The sequence below is a fragment of the Helianthus annuus genome, chromosome 3 (assembly GCF_002127325.2).
Source record: "Helianthus annuus cultivar XRQ/B chromosome 3, HanXRQr2.0-SUNRISE, whole genome shotgun sequence".
Taxonomy (NCBI): domain Eukaryota; kingdom Viridiplantae; phylum Streptophyta; class Magnoliopsida; order Asterales; family Asteraceae; genus Helianthus; species Helianthus annuus.
The window spans coordinates 1,454,272-1,475,719 of NC_035435.2; the positions used below are offsets into that span (position 1 = coordinate 1,454,272).

Sequence of the window (21,448 nt, forward strand, 5' to 3'; positions counted from 1 at the left end):
AGGTAAGAACACTTCAATGTTTTCAAATAATGCTGCAAAAACTTCAAAAGTTCAAACCATCATACACAAACACATCCTTCCTAAAGGAAGAAACAATCCACTTGAACTGTCCAAGCCGATCGAGCCATCCAGCCGATCGAGCAGACCAACCGAACGGTTAGGTTATTCGATCGAACGTGTCGTTCGATCGATTAGACTGTTCGGTCCATTACATTTGTTAGCATTTCCGTGTTACTCATCGTTGCACTATCGAACTATTCAGGCTAACCCTACTCTCAGCGCTCCCTTCAATCCATAATCAATCACTGTGAGTATACTCGATCCCCTTTTGCTTTCAGCACTTTTGGGTGTTACATACGTTACTTATCAAATCACAATCGAACACACTATTCAAACTATTTGAACGCTAACCGATCGCATGTATTACTTGACTAAATGAATGTTTGTTTATTATGTTTACACGTGGAATGCTGTCTACCTACCTTAGCAACATAGTACTATAGTTTGGACTCAGCACCCGTTCACACGGGGGTTGTTAAGGACAATTACTTGCATGGATTACGGTGGTATTCATGTATTGCGAACTGTCTCGGACAATCAACCCGCAGTCGTTGGTATCGATGGTCCCATGTTGATAATTAACATGCATCGTTTTCCTTTGTGTACGTGTTGGTTATGCGTAAACTATTCGAACTCTATATGTTATTATCAAACTTGTATGCTCACCTTTACATTATATGTATTGACTTTATTTTAACGTATGTGACAGGTGTTTAAGGTGTAAGCTTGCTAGGAAAGCGAGGCTAGAATAAGTCTCTAGAGGCCCCCAACAAATAGTTGTCTGTCAAGAACAAGCTTTTAGTGTATAATTGTTTGTAGATCTTGTCAGTCTGGGTCTTTAGGGGTATTTAAAACAATATTCGGTTTTGTAATAACTAAATCTGAGTTGTCGGAACAGGATTTATTTGTTTGGATGTTATCTGTAATAGCTTGTTTATTTATTCGGGATACGGTATGGGACGTATCATTTAAACTGAAATAGTATTAATAATTTTTGTGGAAACTTCTGGACAATCTGTTTCGCTCAGTGCCATGCCCCGATGATTCCGCCATCGGTTGGGGTGTGACAAGAAACAACAAAAGCAACGAGCGACTGAAATGGAAATGGAGAGGCTTTGGTTGGAACTTTTATCTAGAGAGCGGGCGGTGGTGTCGAAGATTAAAGACAAAATTGTGGAAAGATGGGGGTACAAGCAGGAGTGGAAATGGTGGTGATTAGATTATGCATATATTTTTAATTATGTTATTAATTTTTTTGCTTTAAATTATGTATTTTTTTAATATTAACGAAAAGTTTAATTTTATATCTTGTTTAAATATTAAATAAATTGGATTAAAAAATGAGGGATAGTAAACCCCACCCTCGGATAATGGAGGGATGCCGACGTAGCGTTGCGTTGCGGTTAAGGATGGTGATGAGCCTCCACTAGTGAAGCACACTCTTTGGCCTAAAAATGTTCATGGTCCGGTTTTGACGGTTTTTAGTCTTAATCATGAGCCAAAACATTAGTAATGGTTTTTTATTATTGTAAACAAAAACTAAACCGTTGGAATTTGAAACCAAACTAAAACAAAAGTCGGGTCTCACGGTTTACGCTTAATGGGTCTTTATAAAAGTTTTCTAACACTTAAATCAAATGTAGTAGGACATGTCTTATTTTCCTGTAAACACTTCCCTTTGTTAAACTCTTCATTGTAGTTTCATGAGGTTTTCAATACGTCTTAACTTTAAGAGTAAAGTGCAATTTGCATTCATGTGGTTTGGGGTGGAAATTAATCTCGTCTCCAAATGCATTTTTGGAAACTTGAGTCCATGTGGTCAGAACCATCCTTGAGGATTCAAGTGCCTTGGCTGAGCCGAAAAAAAAGCTCATTTGGCCTAATGAATTATATAAACTATTTGTTTTAAAACGAGGATTAATGTTATAGCAATGAACATAGCAAAAATATAGGGTTGCTAAATTCACTTATTTCTAATGTGTTAAATAACTTAAACTTCATATAAAGCTCATCACCAACAATATCCGATTTTTAGTTTTTTTTTTTACAATATTTTGTTATTAATTACATTAGATAGATGTTTGGGTAATGGATATGAACCAAAATAAGAATAATGAGCTCAATATGATATAAGATTTTAGATGTGGATAATAATACAATCATTTTGGCCCAATACTTTGTAAGATTTTTTTTTATAGAAAGAATCCAATAATTTTTAAGTGTCACATTTTTTAAAATAAAAATTTTTAAAAACTAACCCCCATCCCCCCCCCCCCAAAAAAAAAAAAATTAAGCCTCGGTTAGGGGTGCGGCTCGCCCACCCCCCAAGCCGGGCCTGCCTGTGATTTGAAAATCGTTATACCTCGAGTCCCCAGAGCTAGGGACTTAGTTTTTGATGTTAAAAAGTTATACGTTATGGAGTAAAACGTTCTCTTCACAGGACAAAAAATCCTACCTTCATGTTAACACCATTTCCACCCTTCATCATTTGCGTCCCCTATCTACCCACCCTTTTTCTCCGGCGATCACCACCACCACCACACCGGCGGTCGGCCATCGCAACCACAATCATCGATCACCCTCACGATAACACATGCACCCGTTGCAGACCACATGCACCCATCGCACCACCATCCCCTGCACACGTCTTATGATCCAAAGATCACACACCACCAACCCCCCCCCCCAATTCCACCACAGTTGATCCCCCCACAACGGATTATGTGCCATTCCAAACTTAGGCAACCATGGATAACCATCGTGTTAGTGTTATGTTTGTTAATACTCGTTGACTAGTTAAATACGTGTGGATTAGTGTAGTTATTTTGGTTAATACTCGTTGATTAGTGGACGTATTTTGGTTAATACTCGTTGACTAGAGTTATGTTTGATGGGTGTTGATCAGTGGAGTTATTTTGGTTAATACTCATTTTATTAGTGTTATCTTTAATGAGTAGCGTTGTTATTTTGGTTAATAATAGTTAATTAGTTTTTTATTACTAGTGTTACTTTGAAAATTTTAACGTGATACAACTAACTTGAACATTTGTAGCCGGGATTAGGGTGATCGGTACCCTGAGCCACCTCGTCTTGCACGTGAGGGAGGTTTTCATATTTGGAACAACATGACTTTGGATTAAAGGTACGAGCAGGAAAGCAGAGAAGAAGATAGGATCAGGTAGGTGTTTAGATAATCTAACTTTTAATCAGGGTTTTTGCTTTTGCTGATTAATGATCTATGTGTTTGTAGGAAAATCTAACTTTTGATGTAGTCATAACTTATGGTTAGTGCGTTATATATATATATATATATATATATATATATATATATATATATATATATATATAGGAAAATGATCATGTGAGAAGTGATAGGAAAAGGATCATATGAGTTATACACATATGTATATAGTCAATTTTAAACTATACATATGTGTATATTACGAAAGGCTTAGAAAAATGTGTGGTCCAGAATGCTTCTCAAGTTTCTCATATAGGGTGGACTTCTCTTAGGATCCCTACCCTATATATATAAATGTTAATGTTAATGTTATGGTAACTTACTTAACATAAAACAACTAACTTAATACACGCAACAATATACAAGTGCACCAGGAAAACAAACAACAAAACACTACCAACCTATCTCGTATAACTTAAACCCCATCCAAATCTCCCAATCTCGATTTGCATGTTTCGATCTGGACTTCACCCACAAGAAGCTAAGAGACATTATGTCAACCACAATCTATATTATAAATTTTAGAGTAAAATGCAATGTTTTCAGGACCGGACCGGAGGTCGATTCGGTCGCCTTACGGGGTCAAAGGTCTGACCGTTCCGACCGGATTTAAGACCCGGATTACGTCATAGATTATATAAAAATATACAAAAAATTATAGAAAAATAGATTTGTTATTTTAAATCAACGTTCAGAAATAGAATACAACTATAATGATTAAAAATTGAAAAGAGAGTAGCTATGTTTTGTGCTTTTGTATACTTTGCAAAACTAGAACTTAGAATATTGTTTTCTAGTCTTGCTTAGTCAACAATGTTTATGGGCCGTTGGATCTTCATTTGTAGTATATCTAAATAGTTTTAAACTTCACAAAATTAAAAAGCACTGCCCTTCCCGAATCCATATTTCATTCAAACCGGAGAGAGAGAGACAGCAGAAGTTAGCAAAGAAAGAGAGGAATTAGAAATGCATCCAACATACTCACGGCGGAGGCACCGTGCTCCGGGTGTGGACCACCATAATCTCTTAATAGGAAGACACATGAGTTGGTGATGAGGTGGCTTGACCAAATCAGTGATGGCTAGAATCTCCGGCGAAGCAACGCCGGTTCGACAAGTCACCGGTTTTCCGGCCGAACTGCCGGCTGCTAGCCAAACCTCCGGTCGATTGCAGAAAGGGTCTATTGCAGTGAACTGGCCCGGCTTTTGCAGCGGATCCCGGCCCGACCGGGTCTGAGAACATTGGTAAAATGTCCTAAAGTGTTAAATTGGGATTTGAAAGTGCAAGTATTCAGTGTTGTGTCTAAACGATGAACTTAGGGGACTTGTTTAAGCATAACACGAAGGAGCTCGAGTAATAAGAAAAACAATGTGTTGCCTCTAGCGTGTACGAATCTTGTATTACACACGAGTCAAAAATCTGGTATTACCCCCACAAAAATGGTCATACAAGTTCAAATAAATAAACACAAGATGACAATAACATTATCTCAAGCCACAAGTTTCTTTTTCTTCTTTGCTTTCTTTTCTTCAGAATGGTCCGAGCTCTGACCAGACCTGCTAGGCTTGTGTCGCACCTTTTCTTCAGATAAAGAACTTTTACGCCCGCTGCTATGAGTAGAGGCCCGGCCACTTGACTGGCCTGGTCTTGTACACTTTGAAGGGGTTGCAAAATTATTATAAGTAGAATTAGTCAATGATGTTGCAGAAGACCTTTCATAGAGCTGTTTTAGCCTCTTGGTGTCATCTTTTGGCACTTCACTAGGCTCCATATAATGAGCAAAGGAAACTCGCCTTGTAATCTTACCAACTGTCAACATAATAACAAAATATCAAGTGCATGCTTTAATACTAATTTAACATAAAAATGAGCCCATAACACACAGCTTTATATCAATCTATATCTGAATTTTATGCTAAATTGAACGATAAATAAGAATTTAAGTGAAATATATTAATGCATACGGATTTTTGAATCTGCTGAAGAAGTGAGAAACACTGTGGCTTTTGGCTCCTGTGCTGCAAAGCTAACAACATCATACGATTTTCCTGTCAAGATGAAAATATGGAATATGAGGGGCTCTGTTGAAATTATAATTTAAATGACATTTGTTGACCTTAATTATTCGGTCACCAAATCACAAAGTGTTAATTTGGCAAATAGCGACAAATAGCGATAAGGTACCTACATGCTCATAGCGAATAGCGATATATAGCGGGCGCTATTTTATAAATAGCAATACACTAGAAAATCTTTTTTAAAAACATATGTATATTATATCAAAATACCCTGGTAGTGGTACATACGCTATTTCACATGTATATTTACACGAAAACCTAAAATCCAGCTATTTTATAGCTATATTTAATTGCTATTTATATTTAAAAAAAAAAAATTAAAGATCGTTATCTATCAGTACAGACCATATAGCGAGCATGGACCTATACGCCACGCTATTCGCTATAACGACCGTAGCAATTGCTATTGACAACTGTGCATCAACTTCATGTTATGCTTACCTGATTTAGCTTCAAAAGTACCCAACTGCCCATCATCATGATGAAGATCCAACGAGATTCGTTGCCCATCAAAATCAGGAACCTGCAGAGTCCCAATCAACAAGATCTTTACCCAAGAGATATACAGCTGCTGAATGATTCTTTTAACTGAATAACACATAAAAAATGACAACAAAGAGGAATGCGTCTTACTTGATCTTTAGGCCATTGTATGAGCCACAGCTCAGTAGAATCTGTGGAATTTAGATCAAGTATAGATGCTCTTGAATCCTCTTGAAATTCAGCAGCATCAGCCATTACAATTCTGCTTCTGAATGTACACAATAACAAGCATCTTAGTAGTGAAACAATAACATGTTTACACAACGATATAACATGATGCTCGATCTAGAAAGTCCTTAAAATCCTGTTTAATAATAACTTTGATCTGTAACATGGTATTTGAAACAAAAACCACAAACAAATTGAAGCTGAAAAACTAATGTTTAAAAACCGGTTCAAACCGGCCGGTTGAACCATTCGGTAAAACCGGTTAAACCGCCCCGTACACCCGGTTGAACCGCCTGATACACCCGATTAAACCGTTTTTGAGCCAAATCCGGTAGAGTATAAAAACCGGATTTTTTCAGAAAAACTGTAATACTGGTTTCAAAAGGTTACTGCACGCGCCTTCCTTCGACTATTATTGCTAAAACAGAAAACTTTATTGCAAGATTTTTATTATCCTAAAAAGCTTGAAACTTTTTTATCCCCATTGTATCCTTGAAACAATACATCATTAAGAGTTGGCAATAATCAACCAAATTTTGACATAAATCTCTCACAAAATAGCAACAGACATCAATTATAGAGACTATGTAAAAAAGATGTTTAAAAATTTAGATAAAATCAATCTACTAGAGAATTCAAAATAGTTGTCAAAACCATAGTCACATAATTCACTGGTCATGGCACGATTTTCGTTTTGGTTCGTCCGATCCAATTCCGAAAAAACAATTCAAATGTAATAGGGAAGAAATGTTGGCTAATCGAAGATTACCTGCTGGGTGATTGAACCTTACCTTCCCTCCCTGCTACTGAATCGTAGAATCAAAGAAGATCTGTCGGCTCGGCTGTTTGTTTTTTAGGTTTGAGCGAACAAGGGATAATAGACAAGAGGACGACGGCTGCGTTACTTGTTTAGGGTTATTTTAATTTTAATTTTATTTTAGTTTTAACAATATATTATCAGCCAACTAGTATTAAGCTCTCCGTTGCAGCGGTTATCATAAAACTATATTAAGTAATAGCAATACTATACCATTGTCAGCGACCACCAACACTGGAAAAATTCGTAAAAACAAAATAAATAAAAACGGGAAAAAAATAACGCCGAGCGAAATGCAGACGTAAAATCTTTGAATCACGCACGCTCGTTGCTGAGAAATTAAACCAAAACGTAAAACATAGAAAAATAACTAAGTCCATCCAGTACCCGCATGTTGGACAAACTTGTCAAACCCAGAAAAATAGATGTGACGTGACGGGCCAGTCAAACGGGAAAAAATATACGAAAAAAAAATATTGCACCCCATATGCACGCTGCGGTGGGTTAACTCACAAAATTTAGAACAAAACGAAAAACTTGGGAAAGATGAAAAGTATGGTGAACCAAAATTGAAAATAAAAAAGAGTTGGGATTAAATTGCAAAAGATGAAAAACGTTGGGTTAAAAGTAAAGAAACAAAGGGTCTAAATTGCAAAATTGAAGTTATTTATTAATTTTAGATAAAGATAAGGATAAAAATAAGTGATATATATACATATACGTTATTAATTAATGGGGAAGGTTAAAATCAAAAGCACTAGTTATTGTGAAAACTCGAAAACTAACTAAAAAAACAAAAAAAAAATACCAATTTTTTTTTGCATAACAATTTTCGTAGGTTTTTTTATATAAAAAAATTCAAAAAAAAATTGTGTAGTGCACATGTGTAATACTACACATGTATATGTGTACTACAATTTTTTTTTAAAGTTTTTTTTTTCATATATAAAGGTAGAGGATCCTGTAAAAAGTGCTCAAAGTGTGAGAAGTGTAAGAAGTGTATTATAACACTATATATAATATTATACTAGTCTAAGTACCCGTGTAATGCACGGGTGGCTAAAAAAAAATAAATTAAATTTTCACACGTAAATACTTTGTTACAGCTTCGTTCGAATATTATGATGTATTTTAATTTAAATAAACGTAAAGTTAGTACCAGAGAATATTAAGATCAATGATGCCTATTGATAATACACGCGAATGTTGCGGTGTTGAACAATGATATGTTTCTTACATTTTCAAAACAATGAACGTTGTTATCATATCAATTTGAATTTAAAATATATTAAAAAATTTATTCGTACAACAAATGTAAAAAAAGTGGATCGATGATGTGTATGTATGAGATATGATTTTCGGATGGTCAATATAAATTTAAAACCTGTTACTCTAACACTTATGGTTGCTGGAGTTTCGTAACAAATAACTTCGAATACGTTTTAGACCAATTAAAAAAACAATCAGTTGTACGTTTTAGACCAATTAAAAAAACAATCAGTTGTACATTACTATATTTATAACCAGATTTACAATTACTTGTAAAAATATTAAACATCTAATACAAAATTATATCCTAAAATAAACAAAACAATATCTATTTAAAAAGTTTGAGTAAAATTTATAAAAGTAAATATTTGTTACCATAAATTACCGTCCAATTGAATGTTATATTATTAAAGATTTAATGAAAAATACAAATAAGAATAACATTTAAGTAAAAAATCATCATTACAAAGATATCATATCAACTTCTGCAAATCTGCTTACCTTCTTCACAATCTTCAAGAAACATCACCGGCGGTTCAAAAATTAGTAAAGGTAACTTCCGACTTCATCTCCGATCAGTTGTAAGAACGTTGTTAATTTCATTTACAAACTAAAATTATCATCAGTATTACAAACAACTCACGAATTGTGTTTATTTCCAACGATTATTTAAGAATTATACGTGAAATCAGAGTTAGGTTTTTATTAATTCAAAAGTTCTGTATGATATCTGTGTTTAAGAAGGAGTATATGTATTGCATGTGCTTGAGTGTATGTAATTTCGGTTAATACTTTGATTTGGTTGATAGATTTTGATGATATTGTTATGAAGACAAAATGTTTGTTAAGAGTGGGATTTGGATGATTGAATAGATATGATTATAATCTAAAATTTATGATCCAGATTTTTTTTTGTTGAATTGTAATGATCAAGAAAATTTGCTTTAGTGTTGTTTATAGGTATATTGTATATATTAATTGTATCAGGAAAATGTTTGTGAACATCTGTTTAAAATATAATTCTCTTATTGATATGAACATATATGTATCCATTGAAGTTCAACACTAAATGTTTATACCATATGTTGGTATAATGCAGGTTTAAAAAATGAGTCCCTCATGCATTGCAATCTTAGAAGAGCCATCGTCATTAAAACTTGTATGTATAAAGATTAAAAAATATTATATATAACCTGTATTACAAATTATGTAATGACTAACTTTATCCGCAGGTGCTGCCAATTGATTTTGTTAAGAATGTATACGGAGTATATTGGCAAAGGAAAAAAATAATCATAAATCATGAAAGTCGTAGAAGTTGGCCAGTTTCCTTAAGAAGTGTAAGTGGGGAATCTGTTATAACAGACGGATGGAGTAATTTAGTAAGGGATCTTGAATTGACAAAGAGGACGATATTGCGATTAAGGATAATGGAGGACAAAAGTATGGAAATCAGTTGCTTCGTTGAAAACATAAGTGGTGAATCTTTTGTAACATTCAATCGTTACAACGTTTTAAAGATAATAGTAAGTATACTATTATTTCTTAATGATTTTTTATATTGTCATACTTGAAATATAGATGATTTACATAAATATATATCAATTAACTGTTACATTACTTTTCAGGTGCTTCCAGAAGCTTATGTCACAAAATGTTTCTCGTACGAACCAGTGAAAGACTGTTACAACATAAATGCAGCAGGTCATAGTTGGAAAGTTGAGACGGAAAAAATAAATGATAACTATGTTCTTACAAAAGGTTGTCCGAAGTTATTTCATGATCTTGGAATAGAAGAGGATGATTTACTGTTGTTCACGAAAACTGACAACGCAACATTTGAGATAAAGATATATCGTAAAGGAGTTGAGTTAGATGTGAACGTCAAAGAAGAAAGTGTTGATGAATCTGTGCTGGAGATACCTAAAGACACATACTACAAAAACGTTGACTTTGTAAGTATTTTAAACTAAATTATAAGAGTTTAGTAAAAAATCCGACTTACTTACGTATGTTATTGTATGACAGACATTATGTGAAGACGATGATTCAGTTGATCTGTTTAGGTGTGAGGTAATAAGCATCCATTTATGTAGATAAATATAAATTGTAATTAGCTTTTGGGATTTTACTAAGTATAATAGTATGATAAATAGATGAATGAAAGTGGTTACAAAGATGAGGGGAGTAAGAACGTTGGTGGAGAAGAAGTCTCGAAGGGGGAAACGTCCAGTGTGATAAGAGAAGAGATAAACAAACTGCCAAAAAAAAATGTAAGAATTTTATTTTTTACTTCTTGGTTATTGATGTCTAAAATAAGAAATTGTGTAAACAGGTTAAGAAAAAAGGAAAACATATTGAGGGATATTGTAAGGCAGACGAAGGTAAGGCGCTGAGATGCGGAACAGAAGTGGAGATGCAAACCGTTTCAACAGTTGGAAAAAGAACACGGAGTCGGTTGGTACGTATAACAACATTTATTTATGATGAAGTCAAAGAGATTAAAATATATATTACATATTTTATTATAAACATTATGTGTGTCTGTAATTATTAGGAAAAAGATATTAGAAAGATATCAGGCAGTAAATTGAAGATATTAGATGTTGCACCAAAACGTGTTGCAAGGAAGAATTCTGTTGATAAAGATGATTACTGTGAATTTACACAAAAGGGAGGTAACAGAATGGTATGTTTTTTCAACACTAATTGATAAACAGTAATACTATTACATTCATAAGGCTGGTTTAATTGTTAATTATCATATTCATGCAGAGATTGCCTGCTAATGTTGTAAGAGTTGGCGGATTAAAAAACAAAGTGCACGTGTTAAAAGTGAGGAACATGAAGGGAAAAACAGTGGATATGAATGTTAGGCGCCAAAAGAACGGAGATGATGTGAGGTATGCAATCGAAGGTTGGCCAATGTTCATGAAAGAGAATGGGCTTCGTCTGGGTGACAAAATGCATTTCAAATTCATAAGCACAGGAAATCTGCTGATCTTATCAGACGTGGATCAAGTTAATGCAGGTTGAAAGGTAAATGTTTAAGCTAATGAAGAAGGTATTTTGTGTACTCGAATTCAGGACTATATTATGCTACTTATGTTATGTTTACTTTTGTTTTGGACATGTAATGAGTGGTTATGATGGTATGTTTACTTTTATTATGGACATGCAGCTAGTGGTTAACCTTAAAGACAATTAGTTATATATCTTGAAAAAAACCATATTTTGGAATGTAAGTAATGTTGGTATCATCTATAAAAGGTTGTTGATTAGTATGTGTATGTATATATATTAACATAATAAGTTATTGTTGTTTATATCTGAATCGGTTACATTATATAATTTGAAAGTAATTAGTTTGTCGGACGGAGAAATATGGATCCTTGGAATAAAAGATCATGTACCAATATTATTACCAGAAATAACTGTTGATTCAATACTACATAAGAATGTGACTATACTTTAATGCGTAAATACTTCGTTATAAGTTTCTTCGCATATAATAAAAAATGATACAAATAACGTAAAGAAAAAAAAGGACAAAAATATAAAAGTCACAATCCATTGAATATCTCTTTATATACGACATTGGTTGTTTTATTTGTAGGCCTGCCATCATTGTCAAGTATTAGTAACTTGATTCCATCTCGTCTTGTAACCCTGGATAAAGCTACGTACAATTGACCATGTGTGAAAACTGGTTGTCTTAGGTACAACCCAACCTTAGATAGCGACTGTCCCTGGCTTTTGTTAATCGTCATTGCAAAACATACAGTTATTGGAAATTGCCTCCTTTGAAATGCAAAAGGAATCTTTCGGTCCGAAGGTACCAAATTGATTCTAGGTATGAATGTCCGAGAACCAATATTACCACCAGAAATTATCTCAGCTTCAATAACACGGCTGTAAAGTTTTGTGACCTTTAACCTTGTACCGTTACACAAACCATTTCGTTGGTCAATATTTCGCAACAACATTACTGGAACGCCAACTTTAAGCACTAACTTATGATTTGGTAAACCAGACACTTTGAGACCATTGAGCACGTCAGGAGAATATATATTTTGCTGATCAACATTGCCATCTTCAGTAGGGCATAGACTGTCAGAACTAAGATACTCTTTTTCTTCACCAGGGAAAACTGCCAACAATCTGTCGTTAATCTCGTGAACAACCTCATTCTTAGGCGCAAGTATAGCTCTTGTACTAAAGTAATTAGGATCATTGTAATTATCCAAGATTGACGGATAACCAAAATCAATGAGGCTAGAAATTGGATCAGATATGCTATCAATTAAAAGCTCAGGTGGTATTTCAATTATTGCTTCTCCATCATTGGAACCACCAACATTTCCCTCGCCAACGTCCAACAACCATTTTGCAAAATTACTAATCTCTTCAACTTCAGATGATGGTCTTCCAACAGTTAACCTCATGTTTCTAGATAACGTCAACAACTTACACTTACTCCACAGATAAGAAGAACATAATGAGGCATTCACAATTTCTTGACGTCCACCGTTTGGAACAACAGGTAGTATTTGCCTAAAATCACCACCAAATACAATCACCTTCCCTCCAAATAAAACATCAGACCTGGATGGATTAGATATATTGAAAATGTCATGCATAGTTCTATCCAAAGCCTCAAATGCATGTTTATGAACCATAGGAGCTTCATCCCATATAATGAGTTTGGTCTGCTGTAGTAATTTAGCTACATCATCGTCTGGTTTTATATGACAAACGGAATCCTCATTAAGATTCAAAGGTATATGAAACCTAGAATGAGCCGTTCTTCCTCCCTCCAACAGCAATGATGCAATTCCGCTAGATGCAACGTTTAATACAATCTGACCTTTTGACCTAATTGCAGCAGATAATGTTTTCCATAAAAACGTTTTACCGGTCCCGCCATAACCGTAAACAAAAAATACTCCTCCATTGTCTCCATGAACTGCGTTCATAATTTCTTCATATACTGCACGTTGTTCATCCGTTAACAAATTCACCTGACCTTGATAAACATTTTGTAACTCTGTTCTGTCATAAGCAAGCTCTTCGTTAATCAATCGGCAGCGAAAGTTATCTAAAGATGAAGTATCCGGGTAAGGCATTGATAAAAATCTCCGAAGCGATGAATTATTCCGAGTTAAAAACTTCTCTATTTCGCATAAAACGTAGTTCTTTAGTTGCTCATCAGGAATTGATAAACCTGTGAAAAATCAAAACCACATATAAATTTAATGGTAAATTTTTTGTAACTGTCAAAAAACAATAATATGAAATTTATAATTTTACCTGAAACACGATGATACTTTGAGAATCTGTACAGAAAATCATCTGTCATATACTTCCATGTGCTTTCCCAGACAACTTCAGGTCTAGATAATGTGCTTGACAGTAACATGGTGGCGAATAAATTGCGAATATAACCTGCACTACCTGATATATTTGCTTCTTTGATGGCCTCAATATACTCAGAGTCGTCATCCAACAAACCAAGCGCATAGCAAGCATCTCTAAAAGTATCGTACACTCGACCATTAACTGTTTTAATATCATCAAACGATGTTGGTCCTTTAACTTTGTTAAGAAGAATTCTTAAATAGTACGCTTCACCGGTAGAAGGAGAAACGGAATGAATTCTTCCAATTGTTTTTCCTTTTATTCTCGGAACCCATATACGCTTGTCAAGCTTCCAAACATAAAAACGCGGAAACTGTACGTATGTTAGTGTACGTGCAACATGGTCGTTAGGATCTTGATTACGTTGCATCCAAGCTAAAAACATTGATGAGTTCACAGATGGTTTGTTTAGCACTTGATTAATATCTTCATCAGGACCGAAACAAACTGTTTGTTGTCCAGGAAGATGGAAAGGAAGGCGCATAATAGAAGGACTCCTATAATTAACTTCATTAGAAAAAATCCTCCAAGACGCTTCACACGCAGATATATACCTACAGTCATAATACTCTTTAATTTAATCATTTTCTGCTTGTTCGTTTTCATTGTTGCTCGGAACCACAGCAACTGTTGCTCTATCAGGACCTTTATTAATATACTTGAACAAATACTTTATTGACGCCGCTTGGTTGCACCATTCAACGTTTATAGGCGCCTGATATCTTTTCAAAAGCTTTTTGTTATAAGGTACAACACTTCTATTGTCTAACTGAATTTTATTTTTTAAAACGAAGGAACCATCATCTCTTCTTCTGTATAAGGGAAATCCGTTAGAATCCAAGGTTGAGTGATCTTGAAATTTCTTGGGAAAACCTTTTGAGCATTTTCTATCAACCATACATGGAGAGCTCATTCTAGCATTACCACATGGACCGTGAATCATATGGTCTTTCACAAGCGTATATAGTTCCGGATCTTGGTTTAAATCAGGGATTTCTGCAGAAATAAACTGATCAACATGGTCTACAGTTGGAAGTTTGTAATCATTCTCCATGAATAAGCACATATGTGCATGAGGCAATCCTCGCTTCTGAAACTCAATAGTGTAAACAACTACAAAAAAAAATAAAAACCTTGTAAATATAATTAAGGTTATTTTTAAAAAGTAAATTTATAAACATACCAGCAGAAGCTTTTCCAAACAAATCACGGTCTTTCAAATCTTTACAAATGGCATCCAGCTTTATTTTAAAAATTCGAGATAAAATATCAGGCCTATCCTCCGGATTAAGATTTGTGTCCTTAAGAAACCTTTGAACCTCCGGCCATTTGGGATTGCAGGTAATGGTTATAAAAAAGTCTGGATAACCATACCATTTACAAATTGCCATTGCGTCAAGATAGTTTTGCATCATATATCGTGACCCGCCTGTAAAGGAAGATGGAAGGAAAATACGTTTTCCAACCTTAGACAAATCTTGTTGGCCATTATATCTTAGTTTCCGGATATTCTCATATGTATCAGACCTGAGATCTTGTTGCTGAAATCTTATAAAGTTAAGTCGCTCGCTCTCAATCATCGTATAAGCATCAACCAAAAACTGTTGGAATAAGCGTCGAGAATTTAGAATCAATGAAAACTGGTTACTACGATCTTGTACACGATACGCAAAAAACTCTCTCATTGTACAATTCGGACGTTTCTTGTTAGTAACATCAATGACACCCCTATGTGGTATGTCAATTCTGTAACCGTCGTCTCCATATGGGAACAAAATAGGATACTGAAGTGCAAGATAGGATGGATGCAATTCACTTATTCTTTTTAATGAACCTGTTTGTGTCTCGACAACGATATCTCTTTTCTCAAGTGCGTTATCGATATCTCCAACAATAAGAGCAGCAACCTCTGAGGAAGTAGGTAAGTTATAAGTCCGACCATCTTGTTCTCTTTTGCCAATAAGGCGAAGCTTTAAAGTGGTATAAGGATTTTGTTGGAAGCAATCTCTAACCATCCTATAAATTTTCACAAGCACATTTTCGGCATCAAACATTGCTTTGATTTGTTGTATCAGCTTATTATCGGTTTCATCTGAAGTGGATGATGAGGAAGCATTGTCTGAAGTCCTGTTTCATCAAATTGAAATATTAAGTAAATATACACTTAAAATAAATGTTATTAATAAAATAAGTTCATGAATGGTACCTAAAAACTGATTGCCTGTTTGCCAACTCATTTTCAGTATCGTATATGTATAACTGACAAAATTTAGGCTTCACTCCGTTTGGTGGCACAAGACTACCAATAGAATGGTAATTTTCACCACTAATTCTGTAGCAAAAAGGAGCATTACCAGTATTCACGGTATGGTCAACCTTACCACCCATTGAGGTAAACGCGAACATAGAATTGTATCGTCGAATGTTCTTCAAAAAGTGCTTGCTTTCATTGTCATTTGACATGAATAGACTTTTATAATAAGGTGTCGCGGTTTTGTAATCCGGTAACACAACTTTGGCATAACCACAACATAACATATGACATATTTTGCCACCCTCTTTTCTTCCGCTTCCTTTCTCTGCGTCCCATAACTTTGCATAACAAACTTCACAAGTAATAACTTGATCACCGTGATCTAAATAATCTGTTAAAACATACAACATTATAGTTATATATACAACATTCATTACAATAATAAGATATACGTATTTAAGACTTATTATTTTTACAATATGTAGCAGTACTTACGAACAAACCTAACCTGTAGAAACACCTTTATAAGGATCTCGTACTACGGTTTCATCTGTGGTCAAGTCGATCATTGGTATAGGAGACGAAATACGTGCTTTGGATACCAACTTACGTTTGCCAGATGATAGCCTTTGCAAATTACGGTTGAATGATGATGTGCAGGTGGTTGATGTGATGCCAGTTGAAATATTATTCCCAATATCGTTTTTTGTCGTTGTACGATTGCTGGTACTACAAATATTGTTACCTGCTACAATTGACAAAAAAACATATTAAAAATACCGATGCAAAACAATAAGAACATATTCCCAAATATATAAACATTAAGAAAAAGAAATACTTACTTGTTACAATACTTGAAAGACTTGAATTAACATTATTAGTCACCTCAGGAGTGGATTCAAAATTGTGAAAACCAATTTTGTTGACTATGTTATCAGATGTAACACACGGAGTGGAAGTGGAATTAATATTAGTGGAATCAATATTGAGGGATGACGATGTAGTTCCCACATTTGATTTCTTATTATCCAAGATTAATTTTCTTAATTTTCTTCTATGAGATGCCTCGTCTCGAGTAACAATTGGGAGGACAACTATTATAAAATCGTAGACAAATTGAAAAAAATTATAATGAACAAACAATAACAAATCAAAATAGTTAGTTGTAGATAAGGAAAAAATAAGTCTCATTTTGTTAAAAAAAATATATACATAAAATAATACCATTCGTTATGCTTGAAAGGTCTTCTGCCTCGTCGAACTTTTAAGAGACACAAAAAAAAAAATTGAAGAATTAATAAAAAATTCTAGCGTAATAGTGAACTAAGTAAGAAGGTCTAAAATAATATAAATGGACAATAAAATAATTAGTGCTATACCGTTAACAATGTCGGAGGATGTGTTTTCATTCCGGTGAACTGCGTATAAAAAAAATATACATCTCTATCTATGTACTCAAAGAACTAAGAAGGTAAAAAAACTGTAAAACTTTAAATAACTTACCATGCTGAGTGTTTTCTTTATCAACGTCATTGTATACGGAGACAATTTTTGGTCGTTTAGGCATTGCTATGAATTTAGAAAAAGAATTGTTAAATTACATAGTTGGTATGTTGAAACACATGTTAAGTAATATTTAATCAATCAATCGTAAATAAAGATTCATATAAACAATTTAACAAAAAAAATTACATATACAAATAAGATGCTAAATGATTAAATAACAATAGACAAAAATACAAACTGAACAAACTAACCAAGTTGAAATGTTGAATACCGAGGTTGAAATAATCAAGGGAAAATGAGTGTTTTGATCAATTCTTATTGAATCATCCAATACGAAATGAAAGGGGGATATAGAAATCACAAATTGGAAGAAGTCTTTAATAATATATAGAGATAGAGATAGAATATAAAAAAATGGAAATATATTCATGTAATACGTTAATTTTAGAAGTTTTTAAATTGTTATGATTATGTTTCCATAAATGAATTTGATTGCCATATATTAAAATTTTTTTTAGGAAATTGAGATTTATAACATCTTTCAAAATAAATAAAAGATATGAACTGTGTAAATATGAAGATTGTAATTACTTACTATAATAGACATATAAAACACTAACAAAATCTAAAAACTATTACAAAATAAGTCATATTAGTATCATTACAAAAGATCTAAATAAAGTGAACCATGGGAAACGACGCAAATTTTTCATGTTCATAACCACAACCAACAAAAAAAATCCATTCAAAAGACTAACAAACAACTAACCAAACCATAGCTGTTTTAAACACACTTTATAGCAGTCTTCATTAGATTGAAGTTACACCGTTCAACACAATCTTCCTCTGTGAAGTTACAAATGTGAAATGCAACATGTGTCCAAACTGCAACTGGTTATCATCCATAAATTTCCTCCATCCATCCACAGCGTAACGTAACGTACAACGGTTTAACTCTGTCTTTGTGTCATAAACTTCAACATCACCATTCAAGTTCTGGACAGATATAGGTTGCAATCTATCAGACAGGCCGGCTCTATTAACAACCTCCACCGGAAGCCGCTTAATGCGTTGAAAGAATAAAAACTATAAGCAAATATAAACAATAATAAAAGTTTTAATGGTTGATCAGGTATAAAAGAAAAAGTACCAGCCTATATTCAGCTTTACGGCTAAAGTCGAAATATTCTGGATGAATGCCGATACGGGAAACTTTGTTTGCCTTCGTTGAACCCTTCTTTGGATGCTACACATTTTTATCAACAGTTAAGCATTTCTTTGCCTTTTATAAGGAAAATAATGTACAATACAAACGGATATTAGTACACTTAATATAAAATACATAAATTATTTAATACCTTGACAGTTTGATCAGATGTTGTATAACGTTTTCGGCCTTTGCATTGTTGGTTGAAATTATCAACTTTGACGGATCGGTTGACAGAAAGTTTACCTTTTCCCTTTCCTTTGACCTGTTATGAAATAATAGAGTTAGAACATGAAGTTTTTTTCATTCATGTATGTTTTTAAAATTTAAAGCAAAAATCTGTCAGCATCAAATTACAAGTAAAAAATGTAGTAATCTTAAAAAAAAAAAGGAAAATATACATCCAAGACTCACCTTCTAATTGATCTAATAAAGTTGGAGGTTATTTTTCAGACGTAATAAAGATGTTAAATTAATTGTACATTGTCATTTTTATTTAATAAATATTTGACTTGTAAACCAAAGAAATAAACAATGAAGTTCCAAAAAACTCGAATACAACTATTATGATATTTGAAACTATTCCATGGTGTTACTGATAAGGCAAATTGATTAAACTATGTATTTGTACAAAGAAACAAACAAAAAAAGTATAAAAGTAATAATATAAATGCAACCATTGGTTTAGTATCAGTAATAATGTTCGTATGGGTTAATTGTAGGTTGAATTCAAATAATTGAGTTATAATAGGCAATTGTCATAAATAAATTAATATAACAATATAATAGAGTCTGTAAACTTACATCTTGTCTTGTCGTGAAATGTAAGCCATCACCTACTTTCAACGTCTCTTTAACATGAACCTTCTTCGGTGTACTTGTCGGGACTGTTACTGATGTACTTTTAACAGATGTGGGCTGGTTATCATCTACCTCTATGTCCTGAAAAAATCATATTAAAAAAAAATTAATAGAAGAGTAAAAATGGATACAAAGTATAATACCTAACAGATTCGAACCTCCAAAAGCGCTTTATCGTAATCAGCCCTAGATATCTGAATTACATCATCATCATCATCATCAGATTCAACCTTCTTGCTCAACCTTATCTCAACCTCGTCTCGATACACCGTTAAATCAAACATAACATCATTAAGTTTTTCAAAAACCAATAAATCATCTTCTTGAACGCCAAGATCGTTGCAAAGTTGAGTCCAACCTTCTGAGAATACATAGTTTGAATTAACCTTACTTGTTGACACCGTCCACGGAGAACCCTTATAATTAACCTCATATGAGCCAGCCATTCCATCGTCTCCAAAACATTGTTGGACAAAAGATTCTTCAATCATCTACTTAATATGAAACATAACCAATTGAATGTTGACTATGTAGGTTATATTATTAAAAAAGAAATACATGCTAAATATAAAGTTTAAGGAAAACTTAATGAAATTACGTACCGTATAACCCAATGTTAGATGACGATTAATTGTGAAATAAGATTGCTCACATACGCCATTAACATAAGATGAAAGATAGAGACCAAAATGGTTCATGGGACGAAATGACAGGAGACAATCTTTCTGAAGTTTGAGATCTGAAACAACTTCTCCCCAGCCGTCAGTTAAGACTGGCATACGTTTTAATCGTTTCAACATTAAGACCCAAATTTTCCCACTTGAGTGATATATACGCATCTTCCTATCGGCCCAATCCTCTCCGTAGAATTGATTAACAAACATGATAGGGACATCCTGTATATATATTAATATTAATATTAACTATATTTAGTATTATAAGTTTAAAAATTAACTTAAAAATTATATTAGTCTAACAGCGGAATTATAGATTACATAAAGATTACTTACTATACTCAATGAGGATGGGTTTAGAAGATACTTTACAAATGAAGTATACATTTTGATACCTGCAACAATAATTTATTTTCAAATTCTCGTAGTTTATCAAACACTAATATATACAGTATACAACAAAAAAACAATATATACATAACACTGCTTGGACTACAAAAAATGACGACTAAAATAATTAAAAACTCAAATTTATATGATTAACAAATTATAATTTTATATGAATATAGATACAATATTATAAATAAATTTAGTGCATCAGCAATTTAAATTTTTAATACCAGTATCTATCAAAATTTAAGTAAATGATTACATACTTCTTCATGAACAAACGTTTATGAAAACTATTGGATGGGTATATAAACACCTTTTGAAGATAGCATAAACAAAACTAAACTACAACAGTATATTTCAAACAAAAAAAGACTCAATCTTACAAAAAACAACAATATTAATGGTTAACTTTAGAAATACATCAATGAAGTGGTATAAAATCAAAGATGGAAAAGATTTAAAGTAAAGTTTATGACCGATCACAGGAACATAAATGTTGTTACATTTAAGTGAAGATTAGAAACCCTAGTTTCGGTTGCCGGAAACCATTATGTCTGATGATTCCGGCGATAATCCGATATATAAACAACTTTTGAACATAGCATAACAAAACTAAACTACAACAGTATATATTAAACAATTAAAGACTCAATCTTACAAAAAACAACAATATTAATGGTTAACCTTAGAAGTACATCAATGAAGTGGTATAAAATCAAAGATATAAAAGATTAAAAGTAAAGTTTATGACCGATCACAGGAACATAAATGTTGCTACCTTTAAGTGAAGATTAGAAACCCTAGTTTCGGTTGCCGGAAACCTAAATGAATGATGATTCCGGCGATAATCCGATGATAAGATCCGGTGCCAATTTGAGTTCTCCTAGGGACGATAAGAGTGATAAGAAGGATGATTTGATGGTAGAGTATGGTAAGGACAAAGTCCTTATTTAGAACCG

The 21,448-nt window shown here is 33.4% G+C and overlaps 3 protein-coding genes across 4 annotated transcripts; all 3 read right to left on the minus strand.

Annotated features, from left to right (window-relative positions):
* Nucleotides 1–4,655: 4,655 nt before the first annotated feature.
* LOC110928447 (mediator-associated protein 2) lies at nt 4,656–6,999 on the minus strand. 2 transcript variants are annotated; one of them, XM_022171473.2, is made up of 5 exons: nt 6,882–6,999; nt 6,013–6,130; nt 5,821–5,902; nt 5,266–5,349; nt 4,656–5,110 (listed from the first exon to the last, which is right to left on the minus strand). In XM_022171473.2, the coding sequence occupies exons 2-5, from the start codon at nt 6,115–6,117 to the stop codon at nt 4,791–4,793; spliced, it is 591 nt and encodes a 196-aa protein (XP_022027165.1). In that variant the 5' UTR covers nt 6,118–6,130; nt 6,882–6,999; the 3' UTR covers nt 4,656–4,790. The 2 variants fall into 2 exon arrangements, with proteins under 2 accessions (XP_022027165.1, XP_022027164.1); XM_022171472.2 differs by having other exon boundaries at nt 6,860–6,999.
* A 4,740-nt stretch (nt 7,000–11,739) lies between these two features.
* LOC118490095 (ATP-dependent DNA helicase PIF1-like) lies at nt 11,740–14,078 on the minus strand. Its single transcript, XM_035987306.1, has 2 exons — nt 13,487–14,078; nt 11,740–13,400 (listed from the first exon to the last, which is right to left on the minus strand). Exons 1-2 carry the CDS (start codon nt 14,076–14,078, stop codon nt 11,740–11,742), a joined length of 2,253 nt encoding a protein of 750 aa, XP_035843199.1.
* A 93-nt stretch (nt 14,079–14,171) lies between these two features.
* Nucleotides 14,172–17,415, minus strand: LOC110928400. The gene is made up of 6 exons (XM_022171415.2): nt 17,352–17,415; nt 16,691–16,942; nt 16,357–16,593; nt 15,816–16,239; nt 14,778–15,721; nt 14,172–14,707 (listed from the first exon to the last, which is right to left on the minus strand). Exons 1-6 carry the CDS (start codon nt 17,413–17,415, stop codon nt 14,172–14,174), a joined length of 2,457 nt encoding a protein of 818 aa, XP_022027107.2.
* Between the last annotated feature and the right edge of the window lie 4,033 nt (nt 17,416–21,448).